Source organism: Naegleria gruberi, assembly GCF_000004985.1.
Source record: "Naegleria gruberi genomic scaffold NAEGRscaffold_1, whole genome shotgun sequence".
In the NCBI taxonomy this organism is placed as follows: Eukaryota; Heterolobosea; class Eutetramitea; order Acrasida; family Naegleriidae; genus Naegleria; species Naegleria gruberi.
Genome location: NW_003163326.1, coordinates 341309 through 355391, shown reverse-complemented (window position 1 = coordinate 355391; position 14083 = coordinate 341309). Strand labels below are relative to the sequence as shown.

The following is a 14083-nucleotide window of genomic DNA, read 5'->3' as shown; positions in this document are numbered from 1 at the left end:
TTGGTTCTCGTTTATGGCAGAAACCATAGAATAGAGTTTGTTCATACTTTGCTCTAGTATTTGCTGGGTTTGCAGTTGTTGTGAGTGTGTTTCTATTCCCAGCGATGAATCTGTTTGAGTTGTAATTGTTGTCATTGTTTTTTCTGTTTTGTCTTGTTCGGGTTGACTAGAATTTTCTGAATCAAGCAGTGTGTTCCTAGTGGCATATTTTCTATATACTTCATATGAAAAATAAGGATAATTAGAAAGTAAAATTTCAGTTGTTTCCATATCATCCTCGTACTCCTCTTCCAATGATTTAAAATCCTTTCTCTTTTTCAAATTTTTAAAGATTTGCAACTTTTTCCTTTTTCTTGTTACATGTCTCTGTAATACTTGAATTGCTCTCTCATATTTTTGGATAAGGTCATGGGTGGCATAGTAATCGTTTTGTTGTTTCAAATCTTCAAGTATTTCCTTTTGTTTTAAAAGTAATTGCTCAATGTCATAGTTATACGATGAAACAGTATTATCATAGTATCTTACTAGCACTTTCTTGATTATCCAAGTTCTAAATATTCACATGATTTATATCCAACAATCACTCTATCAACACAAGATGAAATTACTTACGTTATTATAAATAAAAATCCAATCCCAACAATTGCATAATACGCAACTGGAGGAGGTATTAGCATGTACACTGATGTACAAACTAATACTCCAATAAATATGATTAATTGGGAAATTCGGTTCGGAAAAGAGTTTGCTCTAACATTAAATTTACGTTGTCTAGTATGATAATATCGAATCTCTTTATCATATCGTTGTAATTCCTCTTGAAAATTATGAGTTTTATTTTGAAACCCAATCATAGAGAGTACATTTCCCATATTGTGTTGCAATGCTTTGATAGCAAAAACGACGTGTCCTGTTGTTTTTTTAAAGTGTTGATGACGTATCGTTGAATTAAATGTTGTGAGCATTCATGATAAATAATGTAAATAAAACAGCATTAGAAATACATACTAATTATTATGTATTCAATGATTTACTTAACTAGTAGTTGGCGAACAAAAATTGCAAATAATAAAACTGTTAATATTTCTCATCAAAGGATTGTTTGATAGGGTTGGTACAAAAAAAATGAAGAACAAACAACAGCAAAAACTTATTGAACAAATCAGAGAGGAAGAGCAAGAGTATTCTAGTGATTCTGACAAGGAAATGATTGACGAAGTTGAATATAACGAGGAATCAGAGGAAGAAATACCAAACGAAAGTGTTTTAGATAGAAATGAATCTAGAAAACATGTATGTTTATTTAATTTAAAACATTAATAGTTATTTGAAAAGTATTCCGAGTTTGATACTTCTTCATCGGATGAGGATGAAAATGAATATAATGCTCTTTCTAAATCGTTAGCAAAGAAGCAAAAAGTATCTGGCTTTTTTCCAAACGATGGAGAAGAGGAAGAAACAATGAAGTCACTACTTTCTGGAAATCAAGTACAAATGTCAAGTGATGAAGAATCTTCATCGGATGAAGACGAGAATGATTCATTAAATGTACAAAAACTTATAAAGAAAGCTACACACATTCATGATGACGAAAGTGAAGACGAAGATATTCAGCTTTCTGATTTGATTTCTGCCACTACTAAACACTCCGATGACACAAGAGTTAGTGCAGACAAAACTCAAAAAGAGTTACAAAACATTGAAGAATTGAAGAAAATTGACAAGCAATTCAAAAAAGGAGCTGGATTATTCTATGCACTTGAGGATACAGAAATTCAAGGAGAAGAAAGAAGAGCAGCTTTTGACATTGTAGATGAAGGAATGGAAAAATGGCATACTGTTGTTGAGAATGTGGAAAATGCAAGACATGTGCCAATAATTTACAAGCATCTTAGAGACAAGACAGAAAAAGAAAAGATTTTAGAAAAAGGTATAAAAGGTAGTGGCGTATTTGATGACACAAACGAAGTGGAAATGTTGAAATCGTTTGAAGCCACTAAAAAACAACTATCAAACATGGATAAAGAAGCACTTATGGCAAGACATAAGGAAGTTTTGAATAAGAGAAGAGAAATGGAAAAGTTGGCCAGAAAGAATAAATGGCTAAAAAACATAAAGAGTAAGACTTATAGAAGAATTCTTAAAAAGCAAAAGGAAAAACAAAAGGAATTAATAGAAGAAGAGGAAATGAAAAACATGGACGAAGAAGAACTCAAACAAAAAATAATGAAACGAGAAAGAGAAATGATTACTGAAAGATTGACTATGAGACACAAGAATACATCCAAATGGGTTAGACATGCCATGAAACATCAGTCTCACAATGATGACCTCAGACAGTCTGTTGCTGATCAACTTCAAATTCATACAGAACTTATCAAAAAACAGACGAAAAAAGAGGAAAATCAAAGTGACGAAGAGGAAGAAGTTATTGAAGAAATTTTCAAAAAAGAAAGAGAATCTAATCCCTTTGAAATGATGAGACAAACCATTGCTGGAGAAGAAAACAAAGAAGCCAAGGGTTTATTTGGCATGAAGTTTATGAAGAAAGCAGAGGATAAAAAGAAGTTAGAGCAAATGGATCTTGTTAATCAAATGGAAAGAGATGTAGAAATTCATTTAGGAAAAAATGTAACTGATAGTGAAGAGGCTTCTGGAAGAATGCAATTCTCAAAAACTTCAAAAGGGTCTAAAAAACAAGAAAATGATTCCAGTTCTGGTGAAGAGGATAACTCTATTGAATCTAAATTTGAAAAGAATTCTTTTGTTATTCCAAAATCCACTCTCAAGGTATCAAGTAATCAAACAAGCGTAGCATCCAATAATGTTCCTCAAACAACAGTACTGAACACAACTAAAATTGAAAGCAAGACTTTTGGGCAAACACCACTCCAAAACAGTGAGGAAGTAGCAACAACAAGTATTTCCATGAAGAGAAAAAGGACATCTGTAAAGGAAAATCCATGGCTCAACAAAGCAGGAAAAACAAAGAGCAGAGATAGTGATGATATTACAGATACTGTGAATAAGAAAAAGAAGAAATTGAATAAGGACATTGCTACCAAGATTCTTATTGACACTGATGATACCAAGATTGGCATTGATTCTTCAAATAATAATGAACAAGAAGAAAGTGAGGCAGTAGTTAGCACCAGTAAAAAGAATAGAGAACAAATGGAATTTGAGAAGAAGGTGAAGCAAGAAGCTTTTGCTGGGGATGATTTAGAATTACAATTTGCAGAGGAAAAAGATAGAGCTATTGACGAAGAAATTGATATGCCAGACTTGTCAACAACATTTAAACCAGGTTGGGGATCTTGGGCTGGTTTTGGTAAAGAAGAACAAGTAAAGAGAGATTTGGAAAAGAAGAAGAGACAAATAGGAAGACTTCAAAAGAAGATTAGAGAGCAAAAAATTGATGAACGTTCAGATTCTAATTTAAATCATGTCATCATTAGAGAAACAGCCAAAATCCCTGACAAATTCCTTATTCCAGTACATAATCAAGTGGAAGCTGCCGTCATAGATGGTGCTTTTGCACATCCTCTAGGTATGGAATGGAACACCCTTAAGGGACATAAGACTCAAATTGCTCCTCGTGTTAACTTGCAAAGTGGTCAAATTGCTAAGGCTTTGGATTATGAAACCATGCAAATCAAATCAACCAAGACACCAAATGATCCTTTACTAGATGTAAAACAAGCTTCCAAGATTGAATCAGCCAAGGAGCAAAGATACCAAAAGTTGAAAGATAGATTGAAGGATGACTATGAAACAGTCAAACAAAAGAGACAAGAGGCTAGAGAGGCTACAGACAAGGAAAAGGAAGAGAGTAGAAAACGATACAATGCTAGGTGGGAAAAGGATTCAGACGAAGAATAAATCATTTTAATATTTATTTACTTTCTGACTTGTCAAGTTTGATTTTTTCTAATTGTTCTTTAGCAAGTTCAATTTTTACACACTCTAATACTTCTAACATGTTTTCATGAGTTAATGCCAGATCGACTCTGACTTTTGCTTCTTTCCAAGAATTAATAATTTCAAGTATTCTATTAAACCCGAATTCTTTTCCCCTTTTCAACAAATCCAAAAATGATTGTTCCAATTTTGGTAATATATTTTGCTTCAAATCTAATAGGAATACTTTTCTTCCACGTGCGTTGTGTTCTTTAGGAGTTACTACAAAGTCCCTCGAGATTACCTTTAAATGTTTCTTTAAATTTTCAATTGTTTGTAAAAGAGTTCTCTCATCAAGTTGTTCGAATAAAACATGGAATTGAAATACATCCGATGCTCTGACATGCTCATCATTCCAAACTTTTGTCAATTTTTGAGGAGAGTGTTTGAAATGGTAAGGTATCTTTTGATAAAACAAGTGTGTTCCTTTGACTGCCCTTGGATCTTTGGGAGAGTTAAGTGGACTATACATTGGAGATTGTTTTCCTAGTTTCGCTAATTGGAAGGTTGTGATAAATCTGTCTTGCTCTTCCTCTCGTGAATACCTCATCTCTGTACTCTCATACCACATTGAGTATGCCTTGCAAATACAAATGAGGCGATTAAAGTCCACCTCTTCATAGGTTGGAATGTTTTTCATTGGACTTGAAAAAAGATTCCTGGAAACTTTCTCTGTTCGTTTCTCAACTTTATCCCCCTTTGGAATGTTATTCATTGGCTGACCAAAATAACCAGGAGTAAATTCTTCTCCGTCTTGAGGAGAGAGAAGTGAAACAGGAGCCTTCCATTGAATTACATTGAATTTTGCTGTTTCCCTTTCAGGTGTTTGAATAACAGAAATTGGGGAGGGAATGCTTGGCGAATGGGTGGAAATTATTGCTTGTTTTCTAGGAGAAGGAATTTCTGGCAATTTTGTTTTCCTGATTACTTCCACTCTTTTTGTTGCAACTGGGGATTGGGGATCTATTCTTCTGGGGGATTCAGTTTGAACCGAATTTAGCACCTCTTGGGATTCTGGTTGTTCAAACGTTTGCGAAAGACAACTTTTGATCAAGAATTGCTTAATTCGTCCATCAAATTCTTGATATCCAGATTCCTCTGTTGGAGGTTTTGGTTCTGTTAAAATATACTCAACAACTGTTTTTTCGTCGTAAACTGTTTCTTTTTCAATAACAAAATTTGCCATATTCCATCCCAACTCATTTGTTATTTCAACATTTTCAAAATATGAAATTTCGCTTTGAGCTACAGCTTGTACGAGTTTTCTTCGAAGAGCCATAATCCAATTTGGAAACACCTTCAGATCATCCTTAACCTTTTGTTTCAATCTTGGAGATCTATAAAATAGCATAGAAAAAAGAAATGCTGATTCCAATTTGATAGTTGTTTTCAAAACTTCACAAGCCTCATCCACTGCAACAGGTTGATGTTTCTGTGTTCTCTCTTTTTTAAACTTACTCCTTTTTTCTTCTATGTTGGTTCTCTTATCAAAGGTTGTATCTAACAAGAACTTGAGAAGGGTTGAAATTGCATCAAACTTCAGCAAACATTTTTGTGCTAAATCGTCTCTTTCAGAAAACTGGGCTAAGTACCGAATAGCTCTAATGGCACAAGAGGCTGTTTTGAAATCGTGGTTTTTCATTACTCTCACCAATGATACCCAATAACTGTTCTTAATAAATTCAGAATGAATGATCTTGTGGGTGTCTTCTTTAAAAAGTGTTTCACAAAGCTTACAACAAGATTCTACAACTGCAGAGGTGTCATTGTTCAACACAGAATTTAACAATTTAGCAATTTCAATCAAGTCAATTCTCTCTAGATTAGTTGAATCTGTTTTGATTAACATTTCCACTATTTCAGCACTCAAAGCCCGCACATCATCACAAGGGTCTGCTGCAAGGTAAGAAACTGAGTTTTCAATACAATTTTCTTTTACCAAATCTTCTGGGTAGGTGATGCAAAATTCTCTCAAAATGGCACAATAATAGCTTCTTATGGTGGAATTAGGTTCTACTGTCATAAGTTCCATAATTAGTAAAAGACCTTGTTGAAAAACCACTGCTAATCTTGCAATTTCATTTCTACAAACAAAAAAGAACAAAGTTTCCACAATGATTAACCTCATCTTTTCATCTGATTGATCGCTTGTGTCATACTTGTCGTCAATGACAAGACATTCAAAAAGAGCATTCAGACCTTCATCTTTTACAAATAGCTCTGCACAATTTTTAGAAAGTTCTTTGTAAGAATCTTCAGTTGTCTCTAAGGAACAAACTGAAATCAACTTGGCCAAACACTTGAGAGCATAAATCTTCAAGTTAATAAATATTTTTACAATTTGATGCTGGGAATAATTGGATGAAGGTTCCACTTCTATTGTTGTTAAATCAAGAGAGATGAATTTAATTATCATGGAAAGAAAGGAGGGAATATTATTATTTCCTTTTAATCCAATTTCCGAAATTCTCTCTGGGGATGTATCGGCTCCAAGAAGAGAAACTTAGCAAGTTATTAATTCATGAACATATTTTGTACTTACTTGCGAGCTGGAAGCACTCCAAAGATTGGTCCACTAAAATTACATTAAATGACTCTTCTCCTTCAGTATATTGTTTTATCATAAAGAAGCAGTCATTAAGGCATTGACAAATATTGTCCATACACATCTTCTCCTCCTCCAATGGTGAGAGAATGGGATCAAAGTATTCAAGATCATCCAGAGCACTTTCAACATCCTCCATAATGTTACGGTTGGAAATTGATGAAGATCTAGAGTTAGGCATTTTTTTTAAAAATGTAATGAGTATATGCACTACAGTTAAGGTTTATTAAGAATTGAAATGTTACTACTCATACTAAGTCTTCCATATCATTATCACAATTAAATGAGGAAAATAAGAAACTTCCCCTTCTGCTTGGATATGATGATGGCTTTTCAATGGAATGATTAGGAGTGGACTTTTTTGAAGAGCTAAAACTTGACCATCGTCTTCTTTCAGTTGAACTTGATTGATTAGAGAGAGTTTTTGGTGTGTTGTTCATTCTTTTTTGTTTTGCTATAGGGATTGACATTGTTCTCATTTCTCTTACTATTCCTTCAAACCCTTCAACTACATTAATATTCTCTTTGGCTGATGTCCAGTAAAGAGGCAGATGGAATGTATTCTTTTCTCCTGTCTGAATTCCAATAATTTCTCTTTCTATGAAGGATCTAACTTCCTTGTCAAGCTTTCTAAGGAGCTTCTTATCCCTTTTTTCTTCTTGTTGGGATGTTTGAATTTTCTCTTTCCATTTTGCAATTTGTGGGTTCTTTAGTAAAAGGTCTATCTTGTTTCCTAAAAATATACAAGGAAATGGGGGCCTTTGGAGAATATTGGAATCAGGAATGTATTCTTCATCACCAGTTTTAATTCTTATTATTTGGTCATAGTACTCCTTCAATGCTTTTAGGGTTTCTCCATTTGTAACATCAAAAACAAAAATAAACCCGAATGATCTTCTCATAAAAGTTGACCTCAAGGCTTTGTATCTATAATGGTGAGGGAATCAAAAGAATAAACTTACTCTTTAAAAAAAGAGTTTGGAAATGAGTTTTAAAAGTACAAACCTTCTTGTCCTGCACTATCTATCAATTCCAGATGGGTTGGTTTTCCATCTACATTTCTTTTTATGTAATAAGCATCCTCAATGGTAGGATCATAAATTTGTTGCTTATCGAAAGTACCTTGCATAAATCTTGTGGAGAGAGAACTCTTTCCAACTGCTCCATCTCCTTCACAGTGATTAAAGTTCATCAATAAAGTGATTGGAAATTACATACCAACAATTGAAAGAATAAATTCATCATTGATTTTGTCACTACCTGTATTACTTGGTTTTGGTATTGTGCTTGATCTTTTCATATTTTTTATTTGAATTGGTTTCGTGTTGCAGAAAGTGCACATTTCAAAAAAGGTTTCCAAAAACACACAAATCTAACACCTTTCTAACTGAAAATAGAAAAATAATACACAAGGAAATAAATGAAAATATTTTGAACTACATGCATTTTAATGGCTGGAAAATGAAATGGATGTAAAATGTTCATTTTTATTTTAATTCAATTAAGTTCATCTTTAACTAATACCCATTTTGACATTTCGTTTTGGTCAATGTCCTTCTCAATACTGCCTCCAATAATTGTATTGGAGGAAGATTTGTCATTTTCTCCTCCTAGATATCTAACACAAGTATCAATAAGATCTTCCCTTGTGGCATCTAGAACAACGTTTCTTCTGAACTGACGCAAATCATCGTTAATACCATATATAACCTTGCTTTGGGCATGAACGTGTGGAGTGACAGGAGCATCTAATTGTTGGAAAACTTGAAGTTTTGCTTCCTGAACAGTTTTGCTAGTTACTGAACCAAGCTTTTGGATCCAATCAGAGGCATTAGCCATAATAGCAATACTTCTGCTTGGATTTGGATCTCTATATGAGGTAAACGTGAAAACTCCATTCATACTTTGTGAGGCATTGGATCCATAAGCGCCACCACGTTCTCTAACCTCTTGATGCAAGTAATTAGAATGCAATACTGTTGAAACTACCCTCAAGAGAGCCGAATCCTTTGTAGCAAATGGTGCTGTGGCTAAAGCTCTACCAACAAAGCTAACCGAAGAAGGAATAGAAAGATAGGTATTGACAAAATTAGGCTTAAAGTCTAATTGGGCCTTCATCTTTTCCAAACTTGATACAGAGTTATTGTGAATTGATTCATAGAATTGCTCCTTCACTACATTCATAACTCTAGTTGCCTGATGCTCCTCACATGTGATGAGGAATTTCATTTTATCCTTTCTGAGAAGGTAAGGAGCCAATTCTTGAAGTGAGGTGGCGATTAACTCAGTATCAGCATTTGATGAGAGTTCCTTAATAAACTTCATAGCACCAATACCACTGGTACTATTTACTAAATAGTCATAAAATGAAAGAGAGGATGAAGCATGGAGCTTGGCGTAGTGGTGACCACTTTGAAGTATTCCGCTTGCTGCATCACTTGCTGATTGATCAATACAAGATTGTAAATAATTTAAATTTCCAAAAAAGTTGGTATTTGTGTAAATTTCTCTCATGAGCTCAATCATTTTTTCTACATTTCTTTCCAAACAGTATGAAGAGAATTTAAGGGCAAAAGAAAAGTCATTCAGCTTTTCTAAACTTGGAATGATTAAAGGGCTAGCATCAATGCCACCGGTATGCAATTCTATTTGGTGGGCCAATTGGAGATAATCCATTTGTGATGTACCAACTCTTACAAGTAACTTTACATAAGAAGAAATAAAAATTAGTTAAATACTTGATAAAATACCTACATTACCAAATATTGGAACAAATTTTTGTAAATGATCTGGAATTTCTGCTAATGATATTGGAACTATGGATGTTACTTGTACAATACCATTAGTTCCCTTGACTACATTAAGGTGGAATTCTGGAGATCCTGGAAGAGACTGAACATTTTGGGGATCCATGATTTGTCTGGACAGATCACTGATTGTGACAGTAGGTAATAGTTCAACATTTTTTTCCTGTGATTCTTTTGCCTTCTCCATTTCCTTGTATTGCTCAATAAGCTTGATTTTTTCAGATTCAGTTAGTGAATTGGATATTTTTTCAATTCTTTCATTTTCATTCTTCTCTTGGTTCTCGAAATATTTAGGATCTGGATGCATTACAAATGTAACACGGTGCGGATTTTCAATAAAATATTTTTTGATTTTCTCTTTGAAAAAGTTTGGATTTTCAAGTTCACCTCTCAATCTTTCAATTTGACTATTAATTTTAAAAGTACCTGTTGGGTCATTGTTGTGAATCCAGTTGGAGAATACTGGATAACAAATGTTTACACCAAAATTGGTTGACTTTTTCTTGATTGATAATTCCACGTTATGTAAAACTGTATCTATGAGACCCTGATCAATTCCATTATGAACTACTTCTTCAAATGTTGCTCTTATTGCCTGCTCAATACTTTCTACGTCTTTCTTTGCAACACCTTGAGCTCCAATAGAAAATATTGGAGTGCTCATTGAAGAGTCAAAACCACAATAAGGAGAAAAATCTGGAGCCAATCCTGAAGCAATTAAATTCTTGTAAAAAACACCCCTTGGCTCGTCCATCAATAGGGCGGATAGAAAAGAAAGGGAAAAGGTTTCAAAATCATCAGAGTTGTCATTCATCAAGTAAGAAACAGAGACTTTAGTTTGCTTTTCCTCATCAATAACCATGGAATCTGGTGGCCCAAACACTTCTACTTGTTTAGGTTCTGTAAATTTTTCAACTTTGCTTGAAGAATTTCTTACTGGTAATTCAGAAAATTTTGAAAAGGCATTTTCATTTAAAAAATTGATATGATTAATAAATGAAAAAGATCCATAAGTAAAAATTTTTGCCCTGCTAGGATGGTAATTTTGTTGGTGGAATTGTTTCAATTGATTGTAAGTCAAATTTGGTATGGCTGATGGGTCACCTCCACTGTTAAAAGCATAAACAGTATTTGGAAGAATTGATTTTTGTAAATTATAAGCAAAGAATTGATTACTATCACTCATGGCTCCCTTCATTTCATTATAAACAACTCCTTTGATTTGTAAATTTGAATTCAAGTCGAGAGGATCTTCAAACTCTAGTCTATGTCCCTCTTGTTTGAAATCTGTTTCTAAAATCCTAGGATTTAAAGTAGAATCCAAATACACAGACATCAAATTATAAAAATCTTTTTCATTTTGAGTACTGAAAGGATATGTGGTATGATCGCTTGCTGTGTAGGCATTCATATAAGTGTTTAAACTTCTCTTCATCATGTTAAAGAACAAGTCACGAACTGGATATTTTTCACTGCCACAAAGAGTTGTATGTTCAAGAATGTGTGGCATACCGGTATCATCAGTTGGAGGTGTTTCAAAATTAATTGCAAATGAATTATTCATATCAAAAGGAGCGTCAAGATGCAAGTATTCAGCTCCAGTTTGTGAATGTTTTAAACGATAGGCAACCAAGTCAAAATCTTTCAAATTTTCTATTGAAGTTAGGACCCAACCATGAATATTATCGCCTTCCTTCAAAATTGAATAATCGGAATTTGTTTTTTTAAAACTATAATTCCTGAATTGTGAAGGTAAATTAATCTTTAGATTGACAGACTTTTTTCCGTAAAGTAAACTCTTAAGAGATTTTTGCGATGAAAGTTTTTGCATTTTTTTTGATTGAATGGAGTTTTAAATTATTTTTAATTTCAAACATTCCCGCCAACTTTTTTAAAAAATGTTTAGACATAGGGAGAACCTAATATCTAACGAAGAGTTGGAGTACTTGGCAGAGGAAACCATGATAACAATCCGACCAACAAAAAACCTTCCACACATCAAGTTAATAACCTGTTCAATAGGACCTGCTCTTGCCAATCAAGAAATTACAATTCCTTTGTGGGCAGCTATTCATCTCAAAAAATTGAATCAATGTAAAATAATAATACCCGAATGGCTTCAAGTTTCCTGGCTAGAGGAGGCATCAGTAAAGTCATCTGTTAGTCACCAATTTTATCCAATGCCAAATCACTTTTTAGAAATAGGATATCTTTTATTGAAAATGTAGGTAATGTTTTTATTAATTCGAATTAATAACACAAAGTGATCAAGTGCCAAAAATGATTTTGAAGAGAATCCAGAAGAAATTTCATCTCTCTTAAAAACTATTGAAGATAAAAGAAGAGATAATCTGACGGATGGTCTGACTAAAGGTCTGGCAGATGTTGAAGCAGAAGATTACTTCCCGGGCTATTCTTTTACAAGTTTGACAGCTATGGAAATTAACAGATTACGTTCAGCATGCTCTGCTATTCTTTCCAAAAGAGATAAATATTATAGAACATCGATAGTGACACAGCAAGATAATTAGTAAAATAATTACGAAACTTTTAATTATTTTTTAATTATTTATTTTTTATGAATTGGAAAAAAATGCTTAAAAAAGTCCTTCGTTCATCAGTAAAAACCAACTCTAGCACCTCATCTAGCACCGCTAGAAAAATTTCATGTTTGTTCCACACATCAACCAAGAGTGAAGCTTCCGTATATGAAGACTTGAAGACTTTGAATCCTGATGAGGCTTTTCCTTGGATTGAACATAACATACCAAAAAGACACGCCCAACATCCTTACGAAATTTCTTCTTTAAGTTTCAATGGTTTAGGAAAGTCAAAGAAACCACCAAATCCAATCGTCTTTATTCATGACTATACAACAAATTCAAAAGTTTTCTCAACAATTGCCCGTAAACTTAACTACCCATATGGTATAGTTACTATGGATTTGAAGGGAAGAGGTAAAACCCAAGTTACCGATTTGAACCAATTATACAATACACAAGAGGAAAAGGAAAAAACATCAGGTTCTTTGAACTTGGTTAATCATGCTTTAGATTTTGTTAGATTGTTGACATACTACGGATTACCAAGAGCCTTTGTTGTTGGTCATGGTTTTGGAGCAAATATTGCATATATGTTAATGAACAAATGTCCAGACCGTATTAGTGGTGCTGTTTTAATTAATGGTGGATACCCTATCAACAAGGCTTCAATGGCTGATGTTACTCAATTGCACGAAAAGATAGCATCTACATTCGCTTCTCCAAACGAGGCTCTATTCCTTCAAGGTGCTGTTAATAGTGAAAACATTGATTTTAAATCATTTGTTGAATTTTCAAAGAGTCAAAATAATGATGATGTAAGATTAGCTGCCACAAAGGATTTGAGATCATTGGAAGACTATGCACCTTCATTGGAAGAATTAATTCGTTTAAGACATCCAATCGCTTTAATTCGTTCTGAGCATGGTTTGAAGGATGGCGATAAGAAGCCAATTATTGATACCAAGGTTCTCAAATCTATGGAAACAACTCTCAACACCAAATCAGTAATCACTGTCAATGGTTCTAATCACTATAATATGCTTTTTGATGAGAAATATGCTGAACAAATTGCCAATACAATTGACAAGTTCGTCAGTGGTTATGATATTCACAAGATAATTGAACAACGATTTGTCGATATCAAAGGAACTGATGATATTAAGGCTGAAGAGTAAAGTGTTCCAAGAATAAACATAACCAATAAAGGAATATTTACAAAAATAAAATACAATGCTTTTAATAGGTTTTTTGGGAATTGGGAAATATTGGGATGGGTGGTAGATTATACAATTTTACATCAGTGTCAGAAATTACTTGTTGGCAACTCTATTGATTATTTCCTCTAACTTTTCTTTGGAGTAAACAGTAAAGACAGGATTACTAACAGTAATGCTTGCAATTTCAACATTAGAGGAGTTTACCTTTTCTTCCATAGCTTGTTTTAAAATGGAAATGGCTAAATTTTCTGCTTGTTCAAGGAACATTGATTTGTTGTATTCTTCTTGGAGAGTTGTTTGAGCACCTTCAGAACCTGCTCCGATTGCTTTGGCTTCATATCTCGTAAAAGTACCACTCGGATCAGTATGATACAAGCTTGGACCATTTTCATCGATACCTGCAATCAGCAAGGCAACACCGAATGGTCTACTCATTCCAGCACCAGAATCCTCATCATCAGAGTCATCCCCATTTTCACCGAAACGAAGAGCAAGATCACAAACAGCTTGGGTACAAGATTCAACACCCATTGGTTCATTGTATGTAAAACGATGTTGTTGAGTTTCAACACGAGCATGTTCAACAAGTGTACGAGCATCAGCTGTTAAACCAGACATGGCACATCCAATATGAGAATCAATTTCCATAATCTTTTCAACAGATGATGGTTCCAAAAGAGAGGAAGTTAAACGTTTTTCTACAGCCAAAACAACTCCGTCAGGTGTTTGAATTCCTACAGCTGTTGAACCGAGTTTGATAGCCTCGATGGCATATTCAACTTGGAAAAGACGACCTTGTGGGTTGAATGTATTAACACCACGGTCATATTCGGATCTCATTAAGAACATTTTTTTTGTATGTATTTTTTATAAAGATTTATTTTTAGCTTGATCATTCCTTCAAACGAAAGTATTGCAAAAAAATAAATTTAAAAATTATTAGGGCAATAA

General features: G+C 33.8%; 7 protein-coding genes across 7 annotated transcripts; 3 read left to right on the top strand and 4 right to left on the bottom strand.

Moving 5' to 3' along the window:
• Nucleotides 1–1125: 1125 nt before the first annotated feature.
• On the top strand, nt 1126–3882 carry NAEGRDRAFT_61218 (uncharacterized protein; the record flags this gene model as incomplete). The annotated part of the gene is made up of 2 exons (XM_002683373.1): nt 1126–1293; nt 1336–3882. 2 exons carry the CDS (start codon nt 1126–1128, stop codon nt 3880–3882), a joined length of 2715 nt encoding a protein of 904 aa, XP_002683419.1.
• Nucleotides 3883–5010: 1128 nt separating this feature from the next.
• Nucleotides 5011–6704, bottom strand: NAEGRDRAFT_61217 (uncharacterized protein; the record flags this gene model as incomplete). Its single annotated transcript, XM_002683035.1, has 3 exons — nt 5011–5058; nt 5099–6336; nt 6503–6704. The coding sequence occupies 3 exons, from the start codon at nt 6702–6704 to the stop codon at nt 5011–5013; spliced, it is 1488 nt and encodes a 495-aa protein (XP_002683081.1).
• Nucleotides 6705–6813: 109 nt separating this feature from the next.
• Nucleotides 6814–7865, bottom strand: NAEGRDRAFT_61216 (ras family small GTPase; the record flags this gene model as incomplete). The annotated part of the gene is made up of 3 exons (XM_002683034.1): nt 6814–7484; nt 7571–7735; nt 7784–7865. The coding sequence occupies 3 exons, from the start codon at nt 7863–7865 to the stop codon at nt 6814–6816; spliced, it is 918 nt and encodes a 305-aa protein (XP_002683080.1).
• Nucleotides 7866–8039: 174 nt separating this feature from the next.
• NAEGRDRAFT_34601 (metalloprotease) lies at nt 8040–11203 on the bottom strand (the record flags this gene model as incomplete). The annotated part of the gene is made up of 2 exons (XM_002683033.1): nt 8040–9268; nt 9320–11203. The coding sequence occupies 2 exons, from the start codon at nt 11201–11203 to the stop codon at nt 8063–8065; spliced, it is 3090 nt and encodes a 1029-aa protein (XP_002683079.1). The 3' UTR covers nt 8040–8062.
• Nucleotides 11204–11270: 67 nt separating this feature from the next.
• NAEGRDRAFT_88232 (uncharacterized protein) lies at nt 11271–11903 on the top strand (the record flags this gene model as incomplete). The annotated part of the gene is made up of 2 exons (XM_002683372.1): nt 11271–11597; nt 11643–11903. The coding sequence occupies 2 exons, from the start codon at nt 11271–11273 to the stop codon at nt 11901–11903; spliced, it is 588 nt and encodes a 195-aa protein (XP_002683418.1).
• Nucleotides 11904–11965: 62 nt separating this feature from the next.
• Nucleotides 11966–13090, top strand: NAEGRDRAFT_61214 (uncharacterized protein; the record flags this gene model as incomplete). Its single annotated transcript, XM_002683371.1, has 1 exon — nt 11966–13090. One exon carries the CDS (start codon nt 11966–11968, stop codon nt 13088–13090), a length of 1125 nt encoding a protein of 374 aa, XP_002683417.1.
• Nucleotides 13091–13120: 30 nt separating this feature from the next.
• Nucleotides 13121–13981, bottom strand: NAEGRDRAFT_55551 (proteasome subunit alpha type 5; the record flags this gene model as incomplete). Its single annotated transcript, XM_002683032.1, has 1 exon — nt 13121–13981. One exon carries the CDS (start codon nt 13979–13981, stop codon nt 13226–13228), a length of 756 nt encoding a protein of 251 aa, XP_002683078.1. The 3' UTR covers nt 13121–13225.
• Between the last annotated feature and the right edge of the window lie 102 nt (nt 13982–14083).